This window comes from Salvelinus fontinalis, chromosome 19 (assembly GCF_029448725.1).
Source record: "Salvelinus fontinalis isolate EN_2023a chromosome 19, ASM2944872v1, whole genome shotgun sequence".
In the NCBI taxonomy this organism is placed as follows: domain Eukaryota; kingdom Metazoa; phylum Chordata; class Actinopteri; order Salmoniformes; family Salmonidae; genus Salvelinus; species Salvelinus fontinalis.
In genome coordinates, this window is record NC_074683.1 from 30,176,473 (window position 1) to 30,190,703 (window position 14,231).

At 41.4% G+C, this 14,231-nt stretch overlaps 1 protein-coding gene across 4 annotated transcripts in view; it reads right to left on the reverse strand.

Moving 5' to 3' along the window:
- The window catches only part of LOC129816587 (uncharacterized), a 64,686-nt gene that overhangs the window by 24,276 nt on the left and 26,179 nt on the right, over positions 1 to 14,231 (reverse strand). For 3 of the 4 annotated variants that reach the window (XM_055871260.1, XM_055871261.1, XM_055871257.1), the window contains one exon: positions 910 to 2,899. In XM_055871260.1, the coding sequence (XP_055727235.1) occupies positions 910 to 2,741 (1,832 nt within the window). In that variant the 5' untranslated portion in view covers positions 2,742 to 2,899. Of the gene's footprint in view, positions 1 to 909; positions 2,900 to 13,220; positions 13,299 to 14,231 lie in introns of all 4 variants that reach the window. The other variant, XM_055871258.1, reaches the window with a different exon arrangement.

Genomic DNA, 14,231 nt, shown 5'->3' on the forward strand with positions numbered 1-14,231 from the left:
ACTATGAATGATGCCAAATCAGGCTTTACATTTCTCCTTGATTTGCCTAACCACACCAGACTGGAGGCTTCATCTGTTTAGCAAACAGTATGCCTAAACCAGCTGCCACAGTGAGAGGGGGAGGAGGAGGGTGGCAGTGCCAACCTGAAGTGCCAACCAGCTGTCCTGTGACTGTGAGCCTATGGAGCAGGCCTGGGTTCAAACTGTATTTGAAATCTTTCAAATACTTTATCCGTCCTTGTTGGAACTTCCCTGGCGCAATGGAACCAATGAATAGTCCCAAAGGTGCACAACCTATCCATCTGGCATTCCAGGCAAGCTCAATACAAACACTCAAAGTATGTGAAAGATTACAATTCCTATTTGAACCCAGTTGGGTCTGCTATGGAGATGATGTGTCAGACTGGAGACGGGAGACCCTGGCACAGCCACAACGGTCTCCTCTGGTAGCCAATCCTGTTAACTGTAAAAGCTGTTCATAATAAGCTGTGATAAATCAATAACAACACTAACACTAATGTCACCGTTGAAGAAAACCACTACAGCACACGCCATTGGATCCAATTTTACCATCAAAGAGCAGAAGCGGGATTTTTGGCAAAAGCATGTGCATCCATCTTAAATGAAAACTAGCACTAAATTAACTGGTAGATTTAGTGTTTAATATTCTAGTTTTCTTTTCTTGTTAATGAGCTCTTTACATGGCTACGGTCCAATTGAAATTCATTAACTTTGGCTTTCATCTTAGTAAGCACATACAGTAGCTTCCACAAAGCAATAAGGCAAACTCAGTTAGATAAATGCTTAATTACTGTAATGACTGAATCCCATTGATGATCCAATGACTGATGGGTCTCCCCCCAGCCCCTTCATCTTCAGCGTCACCTTTACCTTCACCTGCTTACTAACCTCTTCTTGATGAGGTCCAGGGCGGAGCCGATGAACCCATCCTTCATCTTGTAGATCTTGGCTCCATAGCTGGAGAGGTCAGTCTTGTCCAGGAGCAGAGCTGGGCAGCAGCTGGAGGGGCCCTCTGCACTCTCCCTGTGTGGAGGAGGCAAGGGGACCTGGGAGGCCCGAGGCACACTGAGCCCCACATTAGGCCTTCTGTCCTGGGCCTGGGTATGATACATGGTCCCCTTCCCCTGGGTCTTACTGGAGGGCTGGAGGGGAGAGCGGGGAGTAGGGCCTGTGCATATAGGTTTGTTAGAGACTGTGGTCTGAATGTTGGCTTTTAGCTGGGGAGTAGGGCCAGTGAAGATGGGAGAGGATGAGTGCAAAGTGCTGGCTGTGGGAGTCTCTCCACTGCCTCTCCTCTCCCCGCACACCCTCTCCTCCCTCTCTTCACTGCCCCTCCTCTCCCCGCTCCCCCTCTCTCCACTGCCTCTCCTCTCCTCGCTCTCCCTCTCCTCCCTTTCTCCACTGCCTCTCCTCTCCCCGCTCCCCCTCTCCTCCCTCTCTCCACTGCCTCTCCTCTCCCCGCTCCCCCTCTCCTCCCTCTCTTCACTGCCTCTCCTCTCCTCGCTCTTGCTCTCCTCCTCCTGGGAGGACTGAGAGTCTCGCCATCCCAATGGGGCTGTCTGAGTCTTACAGTCTCTGCCTGTCCCTGGGCTCTGGCTGCCTGTACCAGTCTCTGGCGGTTGGTCTATAGTTGTTACTGTAGTAGCATTACTCCTGCTCTCTATCTGTCCACTCTCTCCCTCTCTCTGTCTCATCCTCTTAAACTCCTTGAAGGTAGGGATGTGCAGGCGGCCCATAGGGGGCCTCTTACGCTCGGCTATGAGCTCAGAACTACTTCCAGTGACAGAGATGGACTCGGTGGGGAAGGACATGGCCATGTCTGTGGTCTGAGGGGTCTCCAGGGAGGCATGGAGGGCCAAGTTTGGGGTGCTGTTCTGCCGGCGGAGCTGAAGGCGTCTCAGAACCTCCTGCTTGATTTTCTCAGGGCTGGTGAGGTGCCGGACATAAAGGGGTCTCCCAACGTACCTCTGGTGAGGGGATGAGTCCCTCTCTGAGCACCCCCTCAGGATGGGAGTGGTACTGCCTGGGGTTACCTGAGGTCGAAGAGGCTTCAGGGGTTCCGCTGCCGATCGAGCGCTTTGGAGGCGGAGCTTCTCCCTTAGCTCTTTCCTGCCATTCGTGGTAGCGTTCACCCCCCAGTCATCTGCGCCGGGGAACAGCCACTGGGGGAAGAGGGGCAGGTCCTTCCTCCCCAACCCCCCAAGGCCCCTCCCCAGGCGGGGGTGGGGGTAGAACGCCAGGCTCTCAGGACCGTAGCCCTGGGGCCCTGTCCCCTCCGAGGGCCCATCGTACCAGTGGCTGGTGGCAGTGCAGCGGAAGATAAACCCACTGTCCACACTGCCTCTGTAGGGGGCACAATACGGGGAACAGTAGAGGCCTGGTACAGACACAGAATTACTCCAGTTCAAGTTCTCCATGCTGCGGTAGAGTCTAGTTCCACAGCCTTGGTTCATGTTCCAACAGGGCCCTGGGTCCAGCCCCAGGCCTGACCCTGACCCCAACTCCAGCCCAGAGTCAGGACCCCTGGGTGGGTGCTGCACACTGTTGGTGGAGCAGTACCGGAGCCCCAGGTTAGTGAGTAATGCACTGCTGTTAGACCGTGGTATGAAGGGGCACTGGCCAGGGTATGGCGGGTAGGGAGGTACGCTGTGGCCTCTGAAGCCAGAGAGGGGTTGGGGCAGGGGGAAGTCAGTGAGGCTGAGGCAGGGCTCCAGATCCATGGTGAGACCAGCGGTGCAGGTGTAGCCCGCGAGCCCGCGAGGCCTTGGCCGGGGGAGCAGCCCGCTGAGGGGTAGTCACATGGTGCAGGGGCCTTCACGTCCGGTATGGCTGCAGTATGAGCCACCATAATTCAGAGAGAGGCTCCGGGAAACTGGCCCTAAAGGACAGAGATGAGACACACAGGGGAATGAGCTGGGAGATAGAGCACTGTTTGCAAACACACGCACACACGCTCAAGCACAAAAGCATGTGCACACACACACACACACAGACACAGACACACACACTGTCACAGGGCATCTATACGTGAGCTGTACTAAACCAGTTCAGGAATTGAATTTGAAGGACAAACACTGAGGGTTGCTGAGATAATCCTGGAAATGACAAATCCATTCCATACAGCACATACAGTACACACCGTACATACAGTACATACTGTACATACAGTACACACCGTACATACAGTACATACTGTACATACAGTACACACAGTACATACAGTACACGAAGTACACACAGCACATACTGTACATACAGTACACACTGTACATACAGTACACACAGTACACACAGCACATACTGTACATACAGTACACACTGTACATACAGTACACACTTTACATACAGTACATACTGTACATACAGTACACACTGCACATACAGTACACACAGTACACACTGTACATACAGTACATACTGTACATACAGTACACACTGTACACACAGTACACGCAGTACACACAGCACACGCAGTACACACTGTACACGCAGTACATACTGTACATGCAGTACACACTGTACATGCAGTACACACAGTACATACAGTACATACTGTACAAACAGTACACACAGTACATACAGTACATACAGTACACACAGTACATACAGTACACACTGTACATACTGTACATATAGTACACACTGTACATTCTGTACATACAGTACATACAGTACACACTGTACATACTGTACACACAGTACATACAGTACATACTGTACATACAGTACACACAGTACACACAGTACATACTGTACACACAGTACACACAGTACACACAGTACATACAGAACATACAGTACATACTGTACATACAGTACAAACAGTACACACAGTACATATAGTACATACCGTACACACAGTACATACAGTACACACAGTACACACAGTACATACTGTAAATACAGTACACACAGTACATACAGTACATACAGTACATGTCATGAATGAGATTACCATTCTTTTAGATTACATTTTGATTTTAGCTCCATGGTTGAGCTTCTGTGAGATGTTGATACTGTGGTTTTAGCCATGTGACAATCAACCATCAAAGAAAATATGACAATATGACACTAGGACAATAATACTAGGACAATATGACACTAGGACAATATGACACTAGGACAATTATACTAGGACAATATGACACTAGGACAATATGACACTAGGACAATTATACTAGGACAATATGACACTAGGACAATATGACACTAGGACAATTATACTAGGACAATATGACACTAGGACAATATGACACTAGGACAATCATACTAGGACAATATGACACTAGGACAATATGACGCTAGGACATTTATACTAGGACAATATGACACTAGGACAATATGACACTAGGACAATTATACTAGGACAATATGACACTAGGACAATATGACACTAGGACAATATGACACTAGGACAATTAAACTAGGACAATATAACACTAGGACAATATGACACTAGGACAATATGACACTAGGACAATATGACACTAGGACAATTATACTTGGACAATATGACACTAGGACAATTATACTAGGACCATATGGCACTAGGACAATATGACACTAGGACAATATGGCACTAGGATAATATGACACTAGGACAATTATACTAGGACAATATGACACTAGGACAATATGACACTAGGATAATATGACACTAGGACATTTATACTAGGACAATATGACACTAGGAAAATTATACTAGGACAATATGACACTAGGACAATTATACTAGGACAATTATACTAGGACAATTTGATATTTGGCCAATATGACACTAGGACAATATGGCACTAGGACAATATGACACTAGGACAATATGACACTAGGACAATTTGACACTAGGACAATATGACACTAGGACAATTTGACACTAGGACAATTACACTAGGACAATATGACACTAGGACAATATGACACTAGGACAATTTGACACTAGGACAATTATACTAGGACAATATGACACTAGGACAATTATACTAGGACAATATGACACGAGGACAATATGACACCAGGACAATTATACTAGGACAATATGACACTTGGACAATATGACACTAGGACAATATGGCACTAGGACAATATGACACTAGGACATTTTGACACTAGGACAATTATACTAGGACAATATGACACAAGGACAATGATACTAGGACAATATGACACTAGGACAATTATACTAGGACAATATGGCACTAGGACAATATGACACTAGGACAATATGACACTAGGACAATATGGCACTAGGACAATTATACTAGGACAATATGACACTAGGACAATATGACACTAGGACAATTATACTAGGACAATATGACACTAGGACAATATGGCACTAGGACAATTATACGAGGACAATATGACACTAGGACAATATGACACTAGGACAATATGACACTAGGACAATATAACACTAGGATAATATGACACTAGGACAATATGGCACTAGGACAATTATACTAGGACAATTTGACACTTGGACAATATGACACTAGGACAATATGACACTAGGACAATTTGACACTAGGACAATATGGCACTAGGACAATTTGACACTAGGACAATTATACTAGGACAATATGACACTAGGACAATTATACTAGGACAATATGACACAAGGACAATGATACTAGGACAATATGACACTAGGACAATTATACTAGGACAATATGGCACTAGGACAATATGACACTAGGACAATATGACACTAGGACAATATGGCACTAGGACAATTATACTAGGACAATATGACACTAGGACAATGTGACACTAGGACAATTATACTAGGACAATTTGACACTAGGACAATTATACTAGGACAATATGACACTAGGACAATATGACACTAGGACAATTATACTAGGACAATATGACACAAGGACAATGATACTAGGACAATATGACACTAGGACAATTATACTAGGACAATATGGCACTAGGACAATATGACACTAGGACAATATGACACTAGGACAATATGACACTAGGACAATTATACTAGGACAATATGACACTAGGACAATATGACACTAGGACAATTATACTAGGACAATTTGACACTAGGACAATTAAACTAGGACAATATGACACTAGGACAATATGGCACTAGGACAATTATACGAGGACAATATGACACAAGGACAATATGACACTAGGACAATGTGACACTAAGACAATATGGCACTAGGACAATTATACTAGGACAATAAAACACTAGGACAATATGACACTAGGACAATTATACTAGGACAATTTGACACTAGGACAATTATACTAGGACAATATGACACTTGGACAATATGGCACTAGGACAATTATACGAGGACAATATGACACTAGGACAATATTACACTAGGACAATATGACACTAGGACAATATGGCACTAGGACAATTATACTAGGACAATATGACACTAGGATAATATGACACTAGGACAATTATACTAGGACAATTTGACACTAGGACAATTATACTAGGACAATATGACAATAGGACAATTATACTAGGACAATATGACACTAGGACAATATGACACTAGGACAATTATACTAGGACAATATAACATAAGGACAATGATACTAGGACAATATGACACTAGGACAATTATACTAGGACAATATGGCACTAGGACAATATGACACTAGGACAATATGACACTAGGACAATATGACACTAGGACAATTATACTAGGACAATACGACACTAGGACAATATGACACTAGGACAATTATACTAGGACAATTTGACACTAGGACAATTATACTAGGACAATATGACACTAGGACAATATGGCACTAGGACAATTATACGAGGACAATATGACACTTGGACAATATGACACTAGGACAATATGACACTAGAACAATATGACACTAGGACAATATGACACTAGGACAATATGGCACTAGGACAATTATACTAGGACAATATGACACTAGGACAATATGACACTAGGACAATTATACTAGGACAATTTGACACTAGGACAATTATACTAGGACAATATGACACTAGGACAATATGACACTAGAACAATATGACACTAGGACAATATGACACTAGGACAATATGACACTAGGACAATTATACTAGGACAATATAACACTAGGACAATTATACTAGGACAATATGACACTAGGACAATATGACACTAGGACAATTATGCTAGGACAATTATACTAGGACAATATGACACTAGGACAATTATACTAGGACAATTATACTAGGACAATATGACACTAGGACAATATGACACTAGGACAATATGACACTAGGACAATTATACTAGGACAATATAACATAAGGACAATGATACTAGGACAATATGACACTAGGACAATTATACTAGGACAATATGACACTAGGACAATATGACACTAGGACAATATGACACTAGGACAATTATACTAGGACAATACGACACTAGGACTATATGACACTAGGACAATTATACTAGGACAATTTGACACTAGGACAATTATACTAGGACAATATGACACTAGGACAATATAGCACTAGGACAATTATACGAGGACAAAATGACACTTGGACAATATGACACTAGGACAATATGACACTAGGACAATTATACTAGGACAATATGGCACTAGGACAATATGACACTAGGACAATATGACACTAGGACAATATGACACTAGGACAATTATACTAGGACAATATGACACTAGGACAATATGACACTAGGACAATTATACTAGGACAATTTGACACTAGGACAATTAAACTAGGACAATATGACACTAGGACAATATGGCACTAGGACAATTATATGAGGACAATATGACACAAGGACAATATGACACTAGGACAATATGACACTAAGACAATATGGCACTAGGACAATTATACTAGGACAATAAAACACTAGGACAATATGACACTAGGACAATTATACTAGGACAATTTGACACTAGGACAATTATACTAGGACAATATGACACTTGGACAATATGGCACTAGGACAATTATACGAGGACAATATGACACTAGGACAATATTACACTAGGACAATATGACACTAGGACAATATGGCACTAGGACAATTATACTAGGACAATATGACACTAGGATAATATGACACTAGGACAATTATACTAGGACAATTTGATACTAGGACAATTATACTAGGACAATATGACACTAGGACAATTATACTAGGACAATATGACACTAGGACAATATGACACTAGGACAATTATACTAGGACAATATAACATAAGGACAATGATACTAGGACAATATGACACTAGGACAATTATACTAGGACAATATGGCACTAGGACAATATGACACTAGGACAATATGACACTAGGACAATATGACACTAGGACAATTATACTAGGACAATACGACACTAGGACAATATGACACTAGGACAATTATACTAGGACAATTTGACACTAGGACAATTATACTAGGACAATATGACACTAGGACAATATGGCACTAGGACAATTATACGAGGACAATATGACACTTGGACAATATGACACTAGGACAATATGACACTAGAACAATATGACACTAGGACAATATGACACTAGGACAATATGGCACTAGGACAATTATACTAGGACAATATGACACTAGGACAATATGACACTAGGACAATTATACTAGGACAATTTGACACTAGGACAATTATACTAGGACAATATGACACTAGGACAATATGACACTAGAACAATATGACACTAGGACAATATGACACTAGGACAATATGACACTAGGACAATTATACTAGGACAATATAACACTAGGACAATTATACTAGGACAATATGACACTAGGACAATATGACACTAAGACAATTATGCTAGGACAATTATACTAGGACAATATGACACTAGGACAATTATACTAGGACAATTATATTAGGACAATATGACACTAGGACAATATGACACTAGGACAATATGACACTAGGACAATTATACTAGGACAATATAACATAAGGACAATGATACTAGGACAATATGACACTAGGACAATATGACACTAGGACAATTATGCTAGGACAATTATACTAGGACAATATGACACTAGGACAATTATACTAGGACAATATGGCACTAGGACAATATGACACTAGGACAATATGACACTAGGACAATATGACACTAGGACAATATGACACTAGGACAATTATACTAGGACAATACGACACTAGGACTATATGACACTAGGACAATTATACTAGGACAATTTGACACTAGGACAATTATACTAGGACAATATGACACTAGGACAATATAGCACTAGGACAATTATACGAGGACAATATGACACTTGGACAATATGACACTAGGACAATATGACACTAGAACAATATGACACTAGGACAATATGACACTAGGACAATATGGCACTAGGACAATTATACTAGGACAATATGACACTAGGACAATATGACACTAGGACAATTATACTAGGACAATTTGACACTAGGACAATTATACTAGGACAATATGACACTAGGACAATATGACACTAGGACAATATGACACTAGGACAATATGACACTAGGACAATTATACTAGGACAATATAACACTAGGACAATTATACTAGGACAATATGACACTAGGACAATATGACACTAGGACAATATGGCACTAGGACGATATGACACTAGGACAATTATGCTAGGACAATTATACTAGGACAATATGACACTAGGACAATTATACTAGGACAATTATACTAGGACAATATGACACTAGGACAATATGACACTAGGACAATTATACTAGGACAATATGATACTAGGACAATATGACACTAGGACAATTATACTAGGACAATTATACTAGGACAATATGACACTAGGACAATATGACACTAGGACAATATGACACTAGGACAATATGACACTAGGACAATTTGACACTAGTACAATTATACTAGGACAATATGACACTTGGACAATATGGCACTAGGACAATATGACACAAGGACAATATGACACTAGGACAATTATACTAGGACAATATGATACTAGGACAATATGACACTAGGACAATTATACTAGGACAATTATACTAGGACAATATGACACTAGGACAATATGACACTAGGACAATATGACACTAGGACAATATGACACTAGAACAATATGACACTAGGACAATATGACACTAGGACAATATGGCACTAGGACAATTATACTAGGACAATATGACACTAGGACAATATGACACTAGGACAATTATACTAGGACAATTTGACACTAGGACAATTATACTAGGACAATATGACACTAGGACAATATGACACTAGGACAATATGACACTAGGACAATATGACACTAGGACAATATGACACTAGGACAATTATACTAGGACAATATAACACTAGGACAATTATACTAGGACAATATGACACTAGGACAATATGACACTAGGACAATTATGCTAGGACAATTATACTAGGACAATATGACACTAGGACAATTATACTAGGACAATATGACACTAGGACAATATGACACTAGGACAATTATACTAGGACAATATGATACTAGGACAATATGACACTAGGACAATATGACACTAGGACAATTATACTAGGACAATATAACATAAGGACAATGATACTAGGACAATATGACACTAGGACAATTATACTAGGACAATATGGCACTAGGACAATATGACACTAGGACAATATGACACTAGGACAATATGACACTAGGACAATTATACTAGGACAATACGACACTAGGACTATATGACACTAGGACAATTATACTAGGACAATTTGACACTAGGACAATTATACTAGGACAATATGACACTAGGACAATATAGCACTAGGACAATTATACGAGGACAATATGACACTTGGACAATATGACACTAGGACAATATGACACTAGAACAATATAACATAAGGACAATTATACTAGGACAATATGGCACTAGGACAATTATACTAGGACAATATGACACTAGGACAATATGACACTAGGACAATTATACTAGGACAATTTGACACTAGGACAATTATACTAGGACAATATGACACTAGGACAATATGACACTAGGACAATATGACACTAGGACAATATGACACTAGGACAATTATACTAGGACAATATAACACTAGGACAATTATACTAGGACAATATGACACTAGGACAATATGGCACTAGGACAATATGACACTAGGACAATTATGCTAGGACAATTATACTAGGACAATATGACACTAGGACAATTATACTAGGACAATTATACTAGGACAATATGACACTAGGACAATATGACACTAGGACAATTATACTAGGACAATATGATACTAGGACAATATGACACTAGGACAATTATACTAGGACAATATGACACTAGGACAATATGACACTAGGACAATATGACACTAGGACAATATGACACTAGGACAATTTGACACTAGGACAATTATACTAGGACAATATGACACTTGGACAATATGGCACTAGGACAATATGACACAAGGACAATATGACACTAGGACAATTATACTAGGACAATATGACACTAGGACAATTATACTAGGATAATATGGCACTAGGACGATATGGCACAAGGACAATATGGCACTAGGACAATTTGACACTAGGACAATTTGACACTAGGACAATATGACACTAGGACAATATGACACTAGGACAAGATGACACTAGGACAATATGACACTAGGACAATTATACTAGGACAATATGACACTAGGACAATTATACTAGGACAATATGGCCCTAGGACAATTTGACACTAGGACAATTTGACACTAGGACAATTATACTAGGACAATATGACACTAGGACAATATGACACTAGGACAATGATACTAGGACAATAAGACACTAGGACAATATGACACTAGGACACGGGGACAGCAAGTCCCCACTCCACACAATGTCATTGTCCCTGAAGCGTGATTCCTTCCCTTACCTTGAATAATCACAAAACCAGATTAAGCTGAACGGACAGTAATGAAGTTATTCTTAACCTTTCATTTTACTAATCAGAGAGGAGCGGTGGATTAGGAGGAGAGGAGAGAGAGAAAGAGAGAGGGAGAGAGGACACAGAGAGGGTGGGCGAGAAAGAGAGCAGATGGAGGGAAGGAGAGAGATAGAGAGAGATAGAGAGAGAGAGAGAGAGAGAAATGAGAAGTGAGAGAGAGACAGAGGGAGAGAGAGAGAGAGGGAGAGAGAAAGAGAGAGAGAAATGAGAAGTGAGAGAGAGACAGAGAGAGAGAGAGAGAGAGAGACAGAGAGAGAGAGAGAGAGAGAGAGAGAGTGAGTGAGAGAGAGAGAGAGAGAGAGACAGAGAGAGAGACAGAGATAGAGACAGAGAGAGAGAGAGAAGAAGAGAAAGAAAGAGAGCAATAGTGCTGTGTAGTGGACTAACTCCTTTCTCTCTGTAGTTAGTACAGATTGCATGGCTGAGGGCCAGTGCTGAGGGCCAGGGCTGAGGGCCAGGGCCATGGCTGAGGGCCAGGGCCAGGCCAGGGCTGTGCATATAGCTTGCTAGCTACCTCTGTAATCTTCAGAACAGATCAGGGTCGAAAAACATACCGCACTTAGTTATGAAAGAGTCCTTCATTAGGCAGACTCATCATCCCTCATCCCTCCCTGATGCATTGATGAATGCAATAAAAATAGGTTTCTTTACCAATGGCCCCTCCTCTTTTACCAGCTGGCTCTATGGCTCCAGAGAAAAAACAATAGCTTAGTTTGATAGTAGATAATACGTTTATCAATATTCCTAACATGCTGGAGGTAAAAGGACGATATTCAGGTATAATTAAAAACTCTAGTCCTGGAAATACATCAGCCGTCCTCAAATCTTTATTAGTCACATGCTTCGTAACCAACAGGTGTAGACTAACAGTGAAATGCTTACTGACGGGCCTTCCCAACAATGCAGAGAGAGGAAAAGAGAAATAATAGAAACATAATAACAAAAGGAATAAATACACAATGAGTAACAATAACTTGGCTATATACACAGGGTACCAGGACCGAATCCATGTGCAGGGGTATGAGGTAATTGAGGGAAATATGTACATATAGGTAGGGATAAAGTGACTAGGCAACGGGATAGATAATCAACAGTAACAGCAGCGTATGTGATGAATCAAAAGAGTTTGTGTAAAAAGGGTTGATGCAGATAGTTAAATAGTTAACCAATAGCTACCTGGACTAACTATTTAACAGTCTTATGGCTTGGGGGTAGGAGCTGTTCAGGGTCCTGTTGGTCCATCGGTACAGCTTGCTGTGCAGCAACAGAGAGAACAGTCTATGACTTTGAACATTTTTAGGGCCTTTCTCTGACACCACCTGGTGTAAAGGTCCTGGATGGCAGGGAACTTGGCCCCAGTACTGGGCCGTACTCACCACCCTCTGTAGGGCCTTGTGGTCGGATGCCAAGCAGTTGCCAAGTTATTCTCCAAATACTACTGTGTCACACCACTCATAATATCAGGTCACGTTGATCATCGATCTCTTCTCAGTACTCCTCAATGTGTGTGTGTATGTGTGATCACCTAGATGAGTAAGTGTGTGTGTCTACCACTGTGACTCTCAGGAGGTTGCACAACAACCTTGAGCATCATATTCCAGTGATCTATCAGGTTGGTATTAACTCAATCCTACAATCACCACCCATTACACCCTGTAGCAGCATAAACTTACCCCATTTTACAGCCAGGTATGCCTTACAGCAGTATAAACTTACCCCATTTTACAGCCAGGTATGCCCTACAGCAGTATAAACTTACCCCATTTTACAGCCAGGTATGCCATACAGCAGTATGAACTTACCCCATTTTACAGCCAGGTATGCCTTAGAGCAGTATAAACTTACCCCATTTTACGGCCAGGTATGCCCTACAGCAGTATAAACTTACCCCATTTAACAGCCAGGTATGCCCCACAGCAGTATAAACTTACCCCAATTTTACAGCCAGGTATGCCCTACAGCAGTATAAACGTACCCTATTTTACAGCCAGGTATGCCCTACAGCAGTATAAACTTACCCCATTTTACAGCCAGGTATGCCCTACAGCAGTATAAACGTACCCTATTTTACAGCCAGGTATGCCCTACAGCAGTATAAACGTACCCTATTTTACAGCCAGGTATGCCCTACAGCAGTATAAACTTACCCCATTTTACAGCCAGGTATGCCCTACAGCAGTATAAACC